Source organism: Haliotis cracherodii, unplaced genomic scaffold (assembly GCF_022045235.1).
Source record: "Haliotis cracherodii isolate W230 unplaced genomic scaffold, xgHalCrac1.p SCAF_5, whole genome shotgun sequence".
NCBI lineage: Eukaryota > Metazoa > Mollusca > Gastropoda > Lepetellida > Haliotidae > Haliotis > Haliotis cracherodii.
The window spans coordinates 4,299,939-4,316,321 of record NW_027266308.1 but is presented as its reverse complement, the minus strand read 5'-3'; the positions used below and the strand labels follow the sequence as shown (position 1 = coordinate 4,316,321).

Sequence of the window (16,383 nt, the reverse complement as noted above, 5' to 3'; positions counted from 1 at the left end):
TGTAGAGCCAAAGATCCAAGTCAGTTAGGTTCATCCCCCCAAGGTAAAGGTTAAGCACACACAGCCAACAATACACACTGATCCGCCAACACAGGTGGCTACATGTATCTGAACAGTATGTGCTCAACGGAACAAAAGACACAATCATCACTGATACAACTACGTTGTTTTCCTTGTCTGCACCCGTGAAGATCCCGGGTAGAACAGGTCGTCAACAACCCATGCTTGCTGTAAAAGGCGACTAAGCTTGTCGTAAAAGACGACTAACGGGATGGTGGTGGTCAGGCTCGCTGACTTGGTTGATGCATGTCATCGATCCCAATTGCGTGGATCGATGCTCATCATATTAATCACTGGATTGTGTGGTCCAGACTCGATTATTTACAGACCGCCCTTATATAGCTGGACTATTGCTGAGTGCGGCGTTAAACAACAAACCAATCAACCAACCGAAATGCAGCAAAGAAGGTTCGGGTGATCTGGCACAGTCAGTCTGCTTAGGCTCATCACCAAACTTTTTGAAAGCTTAATTGAGGCCTTGAATGTTGCAACTTTCATCAAACAACTTCTGAGCAAAAGTCGTATGACGCTCTTTGAAATCTTGGAAAAACGAGCATGTTCGATTGTACCTCAAAGGATGCGAAATGTCCACACCAAAGGCTGGAGCTGCAGGAACAATGCTCGACACAAAGGAAAAGTTTACTATTGCAAGTTGAAGTCATCCCTCTCGTCATACAGTTTTGAGGAGAGTGTTTGGTCACCCTGAATTTGTATGCATAGATCTAAATATGAAACAGACGAGGCGGTCCCACTGGTCTCATTAATTTCTATATCAGGTGGGTGGATCAGTGGAAGGGCTTTTCGATAATTATTGAATCATGTTAGATCATCGATATACCTGAAGCTTAAGTTCAACTTCCTGGCCAAATTACCTTGCATTTTGTTTGCAAGTCCGAGCAGAAATTCTTATTCACATGCCCCCCCCCCCCCCCCCCAAACAAAAAAAAACAAAAAAAACAACAACAAAAAAAACAAACAAACAAAAAAACCCAACAAAACAAACAAACAAAACAAAAACAAAAAACACAAACAAAACAACAACAAACAAACATCATCAAGAAGGGGAGTAATTGGTGCCCATGGGGATGCCTACTTCTTGCCATAGTGGTTTACCCCAAAATTTCACATAGATGTTATCAATTAGGAAGTCCAGTATTTCACATATTTTTTTTCTCAGAAAACTTCAGATCGCATTTGCTTTCATTTTTGACATGTTGTCCGGAACCTAGACAGATATGTAACTATATCTATGACCACCTCGTTTAGTAACAACAGCCCCATGGTTCGAGGAATGTCGTTTGTCATGTGGGATAGAGGTGTACAAAGTTAAAAAAATCAAACGTTTTGACAGAATTGAACCTGGTTCTTTTCTGACATTGTAAAAAATGAAGCAAATCATTTTAGCTTTTGAGAATCTACATAGTATTAATTCCACTTGTCTCAAATAATGGTGTTGTACATTTGTTGGATCCAGCAATATTTGTTCGGATTTTAATGGAGCTTTGGATTCCAGTTAATTTCGTCACTGTACAAAAGAGGAATGGACATGTCTTCCGGTTTAGAGTCAAGTCAAAAGTTGAGTGTGCTGATGCATGGTTTTCCATTTCATGTTTAGTCAACATAACTGCCTTATGTGTGGCATTAACACCATGTCCTTATATGGAGGCAACGCATAAAGTTACGCCTAAAACTGAGGCGTTGGTTTAAATCCAACCAAACAACGTAGAAAGAAAAATATTTATGGATGAACAACTTCCTTATTACAATTAAGTGCGACGTTTCGGTGTAGGTTCTAACACAGTTATCAAGCAAGTCATCCATAAATCCTATCCTTACTTAGTACTTCAACTTCTAAATGCCAATCAAAGAAGTTAAAAAATGTAGAGCAAACAAATACGGAGACAGGATAGTTGGAACACACGATAAGCTATACCTCGGATACTTATGTCTACTTTATTTATGAGTGGACGCCTCATGACTCAAAGCAAACCACTGAAACATACATTCTCACACGTGTACAAACTTATTAAAAAGATATGAAGGTTATATAGAAGTTATTTCAACTTAAATGTCTCCTTTTGGTATTGCATTGTATATGGTATGAATGATTATATTTACATTAAGAGTAAGTGAAGTCAAATGTCTGAGAGACAAAGGATATGCGTTATTTGTTATTTTATACCTGATATTTCAATGACACAGCAATACACATGTATACCTAATTCTCCACTCCATTTGAGGCCGCCACAATCTAACTAGCGAGATAAACGCGATGGCCCTTCTCCGCCTTCATACATGCTTGATGTTGTGAAACTTATACCCGACTTCTATAGGCTGGGAACAGTCAAGTCACACCCTAACTATTTCGCCATCCCTACTGTATTTATTCACACCCCTCCACACAGGCAAACACATACCGCCACCTGTATCTCGCATACTCCAGCACATATCTCCACCTGTATCGGACTGTGATATTCGTATAACCAGGAGACATGGGATTTCGTGAGGCATCCAAGTTTTCAAGAATTGCTTTTGGGTTGGCGGTTGGAGGTTTTTTAACTGACATTATCGGATTTCCAACACCCTACTGGATATCGGGCGTTGGGTTTTCCCAGGGCCTATTTCAGACGTGTACAATTCTTGGCTGCATTAAAAATCCGTCTGAATTACGTAAGTAAAGTATTGTTTACTTCCAGAACGATTATTCAACGCTATAAGCAGCAACAGAAGAAAAGTTGCTTGATTCAATATGAGACCTTTCCAGATCAATCAATCATTATTCATGGTACTAATGAGGTCAATGGCATGTAGTTCTTTGCCTGGGGCGTGTTACAAATTCAATCATTTTCTCAGTAACATAGCATGGTAAATGAACATAGATACATTTCTCCTACTTTCTGTGACATTAATTTACAAAATTTGTTAACATTTGGGTCGTGGTAGACATAGTTATGTACATATTTTGCTCTTAAATCATTATACACTGGACATCCACATAAAAAGTGATATTCATCTTCAATACAATCCGTTTTACAAATCCTACAGAGTCTATATTCTCTTGCAATATCTATAGCTACATATCTGTCTGTTTCATGTGAGCTTCAACGAAATCGAGAAAGATCTGTTTTAAACCTATGTAAATCGACACTTTATTAGATAAGGTCCTAGTATACTGAACCGCAAAAGAAACGTCACCCCACGTAACATTGCATGAAAAGTTGTCATTTAAATATCTGGGTAATTTTTGTCAAAGTTTCTAAACTTTAAAATTACCTTGTCCGGAAAATGAAATTTGGTGATAAAAAGCAGATACAATAAAACCGATCGCCCAAACGCATCACGGCACGGCCATGGTAACACGATGCACGTGAGCTCCGTGCAAATTGAAATGCACATGCGTTCCCCCATTTCTTCCCTATAAAAATCCACCCGGATCGGATAACATTCATTCGTTATTGAATTGCTACCACATGCCAAGATTGACGAGGGATCAGCGACACCAAGCCCTTGAACGATTGCAAGCCGGACAAACCGCCTGGCAAGTAGCCAATGCATTTCAAGCCCACGTAAGCACCATATACAGGCTTCAGCAACGGTACAAGACCACCAACAATACAGACGACCGACAACGTAGTGGAAGACCAAGGGTCACCACCCGACGTCAGGATCGTCAGATTGTGCGACAGCATCTTCAAGATCGCTTTGTGACTGCTGCTGTTACTGTTTCTTGTACAAGCAGCCACACACACGTGCATGAGCGTCGCTATATAAGTGCAATAATCTTGGACGCGACGTTAAACCCCATTTCACCTCACCTCACTTTAAGTTAGGAACGGGAAGGAGATGTATAAATAATTTCTTAAAACATTGGGGCGATCTTAGATATGTCACTATGCCGAGTAACGGAGTAGAGATAGAGCTTTAGTGGCTTTTGGTAAATGTCTACATTCTGCTTATCGTTCTCCAATATTAAGGGGGCGGTTGGGTAGCCTAGTGGTTAAAGCGTTCGCTCGTCACGCTGAAGACCCGGGTTCGATTCCCGACATGGGTACAATGTGTGAAGCCCATTTCTGGTGTCCATGCCGTGATATTGCTGGAATATTGCTAAAAGCGGCGTAAAACCATACTCACTCACTCACTCCAATATTAAGTTGTCTCACCATGTTCATCCTTAAACAATGTTGAAAGCGGCATAAATACCAACGAACAAAGTAGACACAATGTATGGATAACAACTTCTGTAATACTGTAAAGGAGACGATTCGGCATCGATCCTTGAACCGTTCTCAAGCAAAGATAAGTTGTTATCCATACATTGTGTCTACTTTGTCATCCGTCAACCCCATCATTTCTAAGCAATGCCTATCAAACAGTTAATACCAACTAACTTAACACATCACCAACACATCTTACAAACACTTACGTCAACCATGTCTTTAGTTTTAGCCTGGGGTTAGGCAGTGACTAACTTAACACATCACCAACACATCTTACAAACACTTACGTCAACCATGTCTTTAGTTTTAAGCTGGGGTAAGGCAGTGACTAACTTAACACATCACCAACACATCTTACAAACACTTACGTCAACCATGTCTTTAGTTTTAAGCTGGGGCAAGGCAGTGACTAACTTAACACATCACCAACACATCTTACAAACACTTACGTCAACCATGTCTTTAGTTTTAGGCTGGGGCAAGGCAGTGACTAACTTAACACATCACCAACACATCTTACAAACACTAACGTCAACCATGTCTTTAGTTTTAGGCTGGGGCAAGGCAGTGACTAACATAACACATCACCAACACATCTTACAAACACTTACGTCAACCATGTCTTTAGTTTTAAGCTGGGGCAAGGCAGTGACTAACTTAACACATCACCAACACATCTTACAAACACTTACGTCAACCATGTCTTTAGTTTTAAGCTGGGGCAAGGCAGTGACTAGCATAACACATCCCAAACACATCATACAAACACTAATGTCAACCATGTCTTTAGTTTTAAGCTGGGGCAAGGCAGTGACTAACATAACACATCACCAACACATCTTACAAACACTTACGTCAACCACGTCTTTAGTTTTAGGCTGGGGCAAGGCAGTGACTAACTTAACACATCACCAACACATCTTACAAACACTTACGTCAACCATGTCTTTAGTTTTAAGCTGGGGTAAGGCAGTGACTAACTTAACACATCACCAACACATCTTACAAACACTTACGTCAACCATGTCTTTAGTTTTAAGCTGGGGCAAGGCAGTGACTAACTTAACACATCACCAACACATCTTACAAACACTTACGTCAACCATGTCTTTAGTTTTAGGCTGGGGCAAGGCAGTGACTAACTTAACACATCACCAACACATCTTACAAACACTAACGTCAACCATGTCTTTAGTTTTAGGCTGGGGCAAGGCAGTGACTAACATAACACATCACCAACACATCTTACAAACACTTACGTCAACCATGTCTTTAGTTTTAAGCTGGGGCAAGGCAGTGACTAACTTAACACATCACCAACACATCTTACAAACACTTACGTCAACCATGTCTTTAGTTTTAAGCTGGGGCAAGGCAGTGACTAGCATAACACATCCCAAACACATCATACAAACACTAATGTCAACCATGTCTTTAGTTTTAAGCTGGGGCAAGGCAGTGACTAACATAACACATCACCAACACATCTTACAAACACTTACGTCAACCACGTCTTTAGTTTTAGGCTGGGGCAAGGCAGTGACTAACTTAACACATCACCAACACATCTTACAAACACTTACGTCAACCACGTCTTTAGTTTTAGGCTGGGGCAAGGCAGTGATTGCGATGGAGATCCTTGGATTCTTGGCCTGCCTGGGGTGTGTTGTCCTCATGGTGCTGTACGTGCATGTGAAGAATGACCAGAAGATTCTCCAGACTGCAGCAACTGGGTTGGCGTTTGCTGCAGGTTCGTATTAATGGATTCCTATCGCAAAGTCCTGCAAACAATTGTTACAATAGCCACAATGTAGAGGAACATACGAATGTATTTTAAAATGCCGAATATTTAATGGGCGGTCCCGAAGAACACCATCGTCCCGAGGCAAGTGAGTTAACTGACTATAAAAGTCTAGTTTCCACCCTTGCCGAACTAGGCTGGTATTATGGAGTTACATTTTGGCTGGGCTAACGAGTCCAATCAAAATCGAACACCGAAATCGAAATCCGGTTTGTAAAATGTCGGGCAGATTTCTGTCGATTGCAGGATTTGCAAAGCATGTGCACCGACAACTCGTTGTCAACAGATATTTTCCAAGTCTTTTCATGTTTTTAATCAAGGTGCTCACGTGATTTGATGCACTTCGCTATGTAAGACCCGTTTTATCACAATATAGATATTGATTATTAATTAGATCGTTGTGACTGGGCGCCAACATTTTGCTTGAAACAAATGCAAGTGATACGAGAGGTGAAATCTGATTGGTCCACAGGAGAGGCTTAGAAGGAACATAACTCGTAATAACCACTGGTGGCGCTACGGTCGAGCCCAGGAATTCCAGCCTAGTTCGGCAAGGGTGGAAACTGGACTTTCATAGTCAGTTAACTCCCTTGCCTCGGGAAGATGTAAGAACATGTGTTTGTTGTTGAATTGGATTACGAGGATATCACGAGATATTTGAGAGTGGCGGTTACTAGTGTAAATATCGAGTGAACACGAGTAATCCCATTCAACAACGAACTTCTAGCGGAGACCCGTCAATCAAATTTCAGCTCCGCAGTCGAAGAACATAAGAAGGCTTGTAAACATCTTGTTAAAATGTCGCAATTCCACTCACCTTACGTTTCTGGTGTAAGTACCCAAACCCCAGCCACATCATTACTTCCGTAACAAGGATGCGTTAGTGTCTACTTCTAACTTGAAATGAGTGAGTGAGTGAGTTAATGGTTTAACGCCGCTTTTAACAGTATTCAAGTTATATCACGGCGTGCCAGCTTAATGTGGGAGGAAAGCCCGAAGTGATGCAGGTCTCAGACGTTTACCACTTCGGTGAAACCCAGGAGCACGGGTATGGTGCTGACAAACCTAGAAACATAATCTGTGAGAACCGGGATTCGAACCCACAATCATAGGTTTCTGGCGTGCCCAAGGACCGCAACTCTGCACAGCGAATCGCGGCGCTTTAGACGACTGGGCCACCCGTGCCCCATAACTTGAAATGGCAGCAAGAGCGGTTATTTGAGAGAACGGAAACACATCGCCTGATAGAAGCCCCCCTCGTAACGAATAACCGTCCATAAGAACATGTGCAGGTACTTGAGTCTATAGTTGTAGCTTCTCCTTTCAGCGGGATTCATCCTCATCGGAGTCATCATTTACGGTTCGGAGCTGTCGGGCGCCTCGTTCGGCTGGTCGTTCGGGATGACCATAGTGAGTGGCCTGTTCCATATTGGTGTCGGTGTTCTCAACGTTATGGACAAACTCTCACCACAGTGAATGAGAACAGCGGGCTAGCCACTGACGTCTGTTGGAGCCCAAATGTACATATGTAAGGTTTATGCGGGACATTTTTTAGTTTCACTGTCTTGGATCAATAAAACTGTTCGCTTGTTCTGTTCGATTATTATATTCTGGCGGGAATCCCAGGACGGCAGGTCGATGTGCACAATGAGCGTCTTCGAGAAGACAAAAGAGGACCATTTCGTCAATTCAGTGATCGCTGGTTTGTCTGGTCCGGAGTCGATTGTTTACAGGCGATCGTGATGCAGCTTAAATGTTACTAGACACACAGATACACATACACACACGCATACACAGACACACACACAACCAGAGAAAGAGAGACACACACAGACACACAAAAACTGATCTAGCCACACGGACATAGATGTAGACACAGAGACATGCAGACATATCTATACACACAGACACACATACATACATACACAGACACAGACACTCATACACAGATACACAACAGATACACAGACACAGACACTCATACACAGACACTCGTACACAGACACGCATACACAGACACACAACAGATACACAGACACAGACACTCATACACAGACACTCGTACACAGACACTCATACACAGACACTCATACACAGACACTCATACACAGACACTCGTACACAGACACACAGACACTCATACACACACACACACACTCATACACAGACACTCATACACAGACACTCATACACAGACACAGAAGAGATACACAGACACTCATACACAGACACTCATACACAGACACACGGACACACATACACATACACTCATACACGGACACAAGGACACTCATACACAGACACACAACAGATACACAGACACTCATACACAGACACACAGACACTCATACACAGACACTCATGCACAGACACTCATACACAGACACACGGACACACATACACAGACACTCATACGCGGACACACAGACACTCATACACAGACACACGGAAACACATACACAGACACTCATACACGGACACACAGACACTCATACACAGACACACAACAGATACACATACACAGACACTCATACACAGACACTCATACAAAGACACTCATACACAGACACACGGACACAGACACTCATGCACAGACACACGGACACATAGACACTCATACACAGACACTCATACACTGACGCTCATACACGGACACACAGACACTCATACACACACACTCATACACAGACAGTCATACACAGACACTCATACACAGACACAAAGACACTCATACACAGACACACAACAGACACACATACACAGACACTCATACACAGACACACAGACACTCATACACAGACACACAACAGATACACATACACAGACACTCATACACAGACACTCATACACAGACACTCATACAAAGACCCTCATACACAGACACACGGACACAGACACTCATACACAGACACTCATACACAGACACTCATACACAGACACACATACACAAACACTCATACACAGACACACGGACACACATACACAGGCACTCATACACAGACACTCATACACAGACACTCATACACAGACACAACAGATACACGGACACTCATACACAGACAGTCATACACAGACACACGGACACACATACACAGACACACAACAGACACACAGACACTCATACACAGACACACAACAGCACACACAACAGACACACAGACTCTCATACACAGATACACAGACACACAGACACAGACACTCATACACAGACACACAACAGATACACAGACACTCATACACAGACACACGGACACAGACACTCATACACAGACACAGACACACGGACACACATACACAGACACTCATACACAGACACACAGACACAGACACACAACAGATACACAGACACTCATACACAGATACTCATACACAGACACACGGACACAGACACTCATACACAGACACACATAAACAGACACGCATACACAGACACACAACAGATACACAGACACTCATACACAGATACTCATACACAGACACACGGACACACATACACATACACTCATACACAGACACGCATACACAGACACACAACAGATACACAGACACTCATACACAGATACTCATACACAGACACACGGACACACATACACAGATACTCATACACAGACACTCATACACAGACACTCATACACAGATACTCATACACAGACACTCATACACAGACGCTCATACACAGATACTCATACACAGATACTCATACACAGACACTCATACACAGATACTCATACACAGACACTCATACACAGACACTCATACACAGACACTCATACACAGACACTCATACACAGATACTCATACACAGACACTCATACACAGACACTCATACACAGACACTCATACACAGATACTCATACACAGACACTCATACACAGACACACATAAACAGACACTCATACACAGACACTCATACACAGACACTCATACACAGACACTCATACACAGATACTCATACACAGACACTCATACACAGACACTCATACACAGACACTCATACACAGATACTCATACACAGACACTCATACACAGATACTCATACACAGACACTCATACACAGATACTCATACACAGACACTCATACACAGATACTCATACACAGACACTCATACACAGACACACATAAACAGACACGCATACACAGACACACAACAGATACACAGACACTCATACACAGACACACGGACACACATACACAGACACACTTACACAGACACACGGACACACATACACAGATACACAGACACTCATACACAGACACTCATGCACAGACACTCATACACAGACACACGGACACACATACACAGACACTCATACGCGGACACACAGACACTCATACACAGACACACGGAAACACATACACAGACACTCATACACGGACACACAGACACTCATACACAGACACACAACAGATACACATACACAGACACTCATACACAGACACTCATACAAAGACACTCATACACAGACACACGGACACAGACACTCATGCACAGACACACGGACACATAGACACTCATACACAGACACTCATACACTGACGCTCATACACGGACACACAGACACTCATACACACACACTCATACACAGACAGTCATACACAGATACTCATACACAGACACAAAGACACTCATACACAGACACACAACAGGTACACATACACAGACACTCATACACAGACACTCATACACAGACACTCATACAAAGACCCTCATACACAGACACACGGACACAGACACTCATGCATACACAGACACTCATACACAGACACTCATACACAGACACACATACACAAACACTCATACACAGACACACGGACACACATACACAGGCACTCATACACAGACACTCATACACAGACACTCATACACAGACACACAACAGATACACGGACACTCATACACAGACAGTCATACACAGACACACGGACACACATACACAGACACACAACAGACACACAGACACTCATACACAGACACACAACAGCACACACAACAGACACACAGACTCTCATACACAGACACACAGACACAGACACTCATACACAGACACACAACAGATACACAGACACTCATACACAGACACACGGACACAGACACTCATACACAGACACAGACACACGGACACACATACACAGACACTCATACACAGACACACAGACACAGACACACAACAGATACACAGACACTCATACACAGATACTCATACACAGACACACGGACACAGACACTCATACACAGACACACATAAACAGACACGCATACACAGACACACAACAGATACACAGACACTCATACACAGATACTCATACACAGACACACGGACACACATACACATACACTCATACACAGACACGCATACACAGACACACAACAGATACACAGACACTCATACACAGATACTCATACACAGACACACGGACACACATACACAGATACTCATACACAGACACTCATACACAGACGCTCATACACAGATACTCATACACAGATACTCATACACAGACACTCATACACAGATACTCATACACAGACACTCATACACAGACACTCATACACAGATACTCATACACAGACACTCATACACAGATACTCATACACAGACACTCATACACAGACACACATAAACAGACACGCATACACAGACACACAACAGATACACAGACACTCATACACAGATACATGGACACACATACACAGACACACTTACACAGACACACGGACACACATACACAGATACACAGACACTCATACGCAGACACACATACACAGACACTCATACACAGACACACATGCACAGACGCACGGACACACAGACACACAACAGATACACATACACAGACACAGACACTCATGTAGAGACACACGAACATAGATACACAGACACACATACACAGATACACGGAGACACATACACAGATACACAGACACAGACACACATGCACAGACACACATGTACACATACACATACACATACACATGTACACAGACACACAAACACAGACACTCATACACAGTCACACACAGACACAGACACTCATGTACAGACACACGAACATAGATACACAGACACACATACACAGATACACAGACACACATGTACACATACACTTACACAGACACATGCACACAGACACAGACACACAGACATTCATACACAGTCACACAAACAAAAACTCATACACAGACACACAGACACAAACACAGACACAGATACACAGACACTCATACACACAGATACACAGACAAACACGCTCCGACACAAATACACAGTCACAGATACACAGACACACAAATAGACATATGGAGACACATACAGAAGCACATATATACAGAGAGACAGCGACTGATCTAGACACACAAAACACAGACAGACACAAACAGACACACATACATTGACACAGATATAGACACACGCTGACATACATAAAGAACCACACTGATACAGATCTACATACAGGCAGTCACACACATTGACAAACACGCAAACATACATACAGACATAGAGACACGCATTCAGGCACACAATAGCCATTGTGGCCAACCAGTCATCACATTTTTCTGCCAACGACTCACATTAGTAAGTTAACTCGATTTTTTGAAGCCTCCTGTTGTAAACAGAAATTGTACACACAAAAAGATTAAAAATTAAAAGTTAAAAGTTTCATCCCTATTTGAACTTTTGCGCCTTGTGGACTGTTAGATATTCGAAATGGATTACTTTGTGACCTTGACTTTTTGAATTTAATTTTTCACTGGTCGTGGATTCGTATTACCTCACAGGCTTTGTATGAGCTACATTCCTCCATAACCCGTGGATACATACGGTCGGTGGAAGGCCCGGTAGTGACGTATGACGTGAAGTCAGCTGTTGACACAAGCTGAAGACGCTGGGTTCTGAAGACAAATGACCCACACCCGGCACGAATGTTGTGAAGACCCTAGAGTAGTCATTGACAAAACCATTCCCATAATGATAAGAAATCTTATTTACGATTCTGACAATATCACAAGCATGTGTTGTGTGAGATGAAATGAGGTTTAAAGTCGCGTCTAAGATTATGGCACTTATATAACGACGTGCATGCACGTGTGTGCGTGCTAACGTGCGGATTGTACTAGTCCGGACTTAACCCTCGGGGCCCGGGATCATGAAAGTGGTCTTAGCTCAAATTTTGCTAAGCACGAATTTTGTCTTAAGTTTTTAAGATTTTGCTTAGCTAAGATTCGGTTTAAGACTGGATCTTGAAACGGTCTCAGCAAAATCTTAGCTAAGTCTAAGTCTAAGACCGTCGTCATAGGGACACGCGCACGTAATATCGCACTACTGTAATCATTGGATGCCGAGGTTATTTTTCTGACGCACATTATCCTAAGATCGGAAAAGAGAAGGTTGTGCGAGAATTGCGCTCACGCGGCACCCGATCTACCTCTGGCTATAAAATTATGCAGAGGTGGAGAATATTAAATTTCCTATTTGATGGTGTAAAGTTAACTGCAAATATTGAACCGGTTTAAAAAAAGACACTTCTAAGTGTTGCCCGAGAATTTTTTCTACCTTGAAAAACAGTAAATTTCTCCGCTTTTTATCGTACACCGATAAAAGTACTGTGCGACGATTATTTTTATTTACAAGCTTTACGGAATCTGTGAGCGAAAAAAATACTGCCTAATATCTGAACGACATAACTATATACCAAATGCAGTTATATGCGTATGTATAACGACAAACATGCAATGCCAAAAATAGCTTGCCGTAAATGACGAAAACTGATTTTTCTCAATGACGTCAAAAGGCGACAGAGAGGTTACACACGCACAAGGAAAAGGGGGCATAACTCCGCTAAGCTTAGCACTAGTTTATTGTAACTCAGGTCACTTGGTGAGAATTAGCTGTGGGTAAGGATAATATATTTTCGTGGTGTTTTGTTCACGAGGAACCAAACTATTTTCAACACAAATATCGATAAAGAAACTGTATACGTTTAGTTGTAAAAAAAACATTAGAAATGATGAAATCGTGCTTCATAAAAAAAGTGGTAAAAGAGAAATGGATGGCCCTATCTAACCTATAACTTAGTCCTTAGATTCCAACATTCTCCTGAATGTGTAAGTGTAATTTGACTAATGTTGCACCATTATTATTGGAGCACTAGCCTTATCATCAAATGTAATGAAATACCCCCCAAAAATAACACCGTTCTATTTGACGTCATGGCTGTTTTTATGTCTTTGATAACGTCGGAGAAAGATGACTCTGGTATTTTGATTAATATATATCTCCCCTAATGTTTTCGTTCATGATATGGAAAATCTCGATGTGTAAAACTGAATTTGGCGCTTTTTCGACACAACATAAAATGACTGCTTTTACCAATTAAATAATGTTTTGAAGATGTAAACAATTAGCTAGTTTATCGCGTGTCTTAATTTGACAAGACACGCACCTGTTTGGCATCAATTTACGTACTGAAATACACAAAATAATATTTCAAAACAACCAAATTATATTCAATATTGGACAGATATTGGACAGATAGTTCTCTTCATCTTGTCTCAGAATTACACACTAAAAGATGCGAAGAAAGCTCTATTGGTATAGAATTATCAGGATAATCGTATCCGGTTGAACCAACAGCTAGAGTACTTGGCATGGGTTTAATTTTATACATTTTACAATTCCTGGAGAAATAAAGTGAACAGTTTAATATCCTGTGATCACAATATTGAAAAAAGAATGAACCCATTGATTATATAATGCAAAACAAGAGGAATAATTCGTAAATTGTTTGTGGCTAACACGCACCTGGCGAATTGTTAGCTATCACGGCTTTGTGTATCAAACGACAAAAAAATTTTAAAAAATTCCAAGACCAAGACAATTTCAGAAATGTGTGCATATCTTTTTACGAAAAATATTATCCATTTTGTCAAAGTAACATAGAACTATTCATTTTTAGTTATAAAATAAAATGAAACAGCTATTCAAAGACATTGGTTATATGAACTTATGATATTGACTATTACACATCCCAAGAAATACGTACATGCTGCAGTTACCTTTACGCTTCATCTTGTAACACTTGTCCAAAGGAAAGAAATATCGTATTCCACACTATAAACCTATCAATTGTTATGTAAACAATGTTCAAACAAACAGGAGATTATCAAAGATTCGTTCATACATGTTGTGGCTTATATTTGCGTATGATATCATTTTGAACATTGACAAATATCCAAAGGGAAATTAATTGTGTGAAAAAATGTATGAAACATATGCAAAATCTACATCATAACTGAAACTGTAGACAACATGATACAATGATCGTGTGCACTCTCATTAAAGGACCTTCACCTCAAAGAAATTACCAAATATGTACAACAATGTTGACGTATGACATCACTACCTGTGACCGACTTTTACAAAATGGCGTGTTCACTGTCAACAGTACGCGAGATTTTACGAGGGGACTTTCGTTGATTCAGGGATCGCATATACATAAATGTGCCATAAATGTGACATGTAAGTAGTCAGAAACATTCTGACAATCTATGTACTGTTATTTGTTCTTATAATCTTCATCGAAAAGAACCGAAATAGGCAGAAATTCCGATAAATACCGTTGTCGTTGTGCGTGATTTTGCGTCAGTCATGGCGTCACACAGGACGGTAACTTTGACAATTTCTGTTGAAAATATCAAATCATTGCAATGTATCTATTTTAAATACCCTAATTTTTCTTACTATTCTCTTCCCGTGCATATTCTGAAAATGTTGAGCCAATATCTTGACAGATTAGACGAATGGATAGCTCTAAATTGGAGAAAATGCTACACTGTGTAAAATCTGTATTTTGCTTTGTTTACATTTCAAACAAGTGCAGTTTTTCGAGCACAGCGTTCGTTTTCACACCTGACATATTTTGCTTGATTTCATCCAGCCACTTTGTATTGGTGACAAAGACCATTAGTCATTGGATTCTAAAATGTATGAGGAATTCAAGGATGTGTGTATGGCAGCTAAGTTTGAAATATACGCGATGTTACAGGCGCCTCATAACCGGTGTACCTCAAACGTGATTTTGTAAACACTAGCCAATATGGCGGAAAGTTCACTTCGGCGTTCGTGTTTGCGTATTTTCCAAAACATTCGAAACGATTCTCGGGTTATCGGAGACGTTTTGGAATGATCATTGGGGATTTCATAAAATACAGATACCCGTGATCACTAATATACTATTTTTGAAATTCATTTCTCCGAGTAAATATCCTAAATTTAGATTTCAAAACATGCTGTAAATAACGCCAT

General features: G+C 41.1%; 1 protein-coding gene across 1 annotated transcript; it reads left to right on the top strand.

The window, feature by feature from the left end:
* Nucleotides 1-2,465: 2,465 nt before the first annotated feature.
* LOC139443277 (uncharacterized) lies at nt 2,466-7,671 on the top strand. The gene is made up of 3 exons (XM_071224252.1): nt 2,466-2,730; nt 5,878-6,027; nt 7,406-7,671. The coding sequence occupies exons 1-3, from the start codon at nt 2,553-2,555 to the stop codon at nt 7,552-7,554; spliced, it is 477 nt and encodes a 158-aa protein (XP_071080353.1). The 5' UTR covers nt 2,466-2,552; the 3' UTR covers nt 7,555-7,671.
* The last annotated feature ends 8,712 nt before the right edge of the window (nt 7,672-16,383 follow it).

Bases quoted from the DNA above. Each gene is read 5' to 3' on its own strand.
- LOC139443277 (XM_071224252.1), top strand. From the start codon at position 2,553: ATGGGATTTCGTGAGGCATCCAAGTTTTCAAGAATTGCTTTTGGGTTG. The intron at 2,731-5,877 runs GTAAGTAAAGTA...CCACGTCTTTAG, and splicing joins TAAAAATCCGTCTGAATTAC to TTTTAGGCTGGGGCAAGGCA. The intron at 6,028-7,405 runs GTTCGTATTAAT...TTCTCCTTTCAG, and splicing joins TGGGTTGGCGTTTGCTGCAG to CGGGATTCATCCTCATCGGA.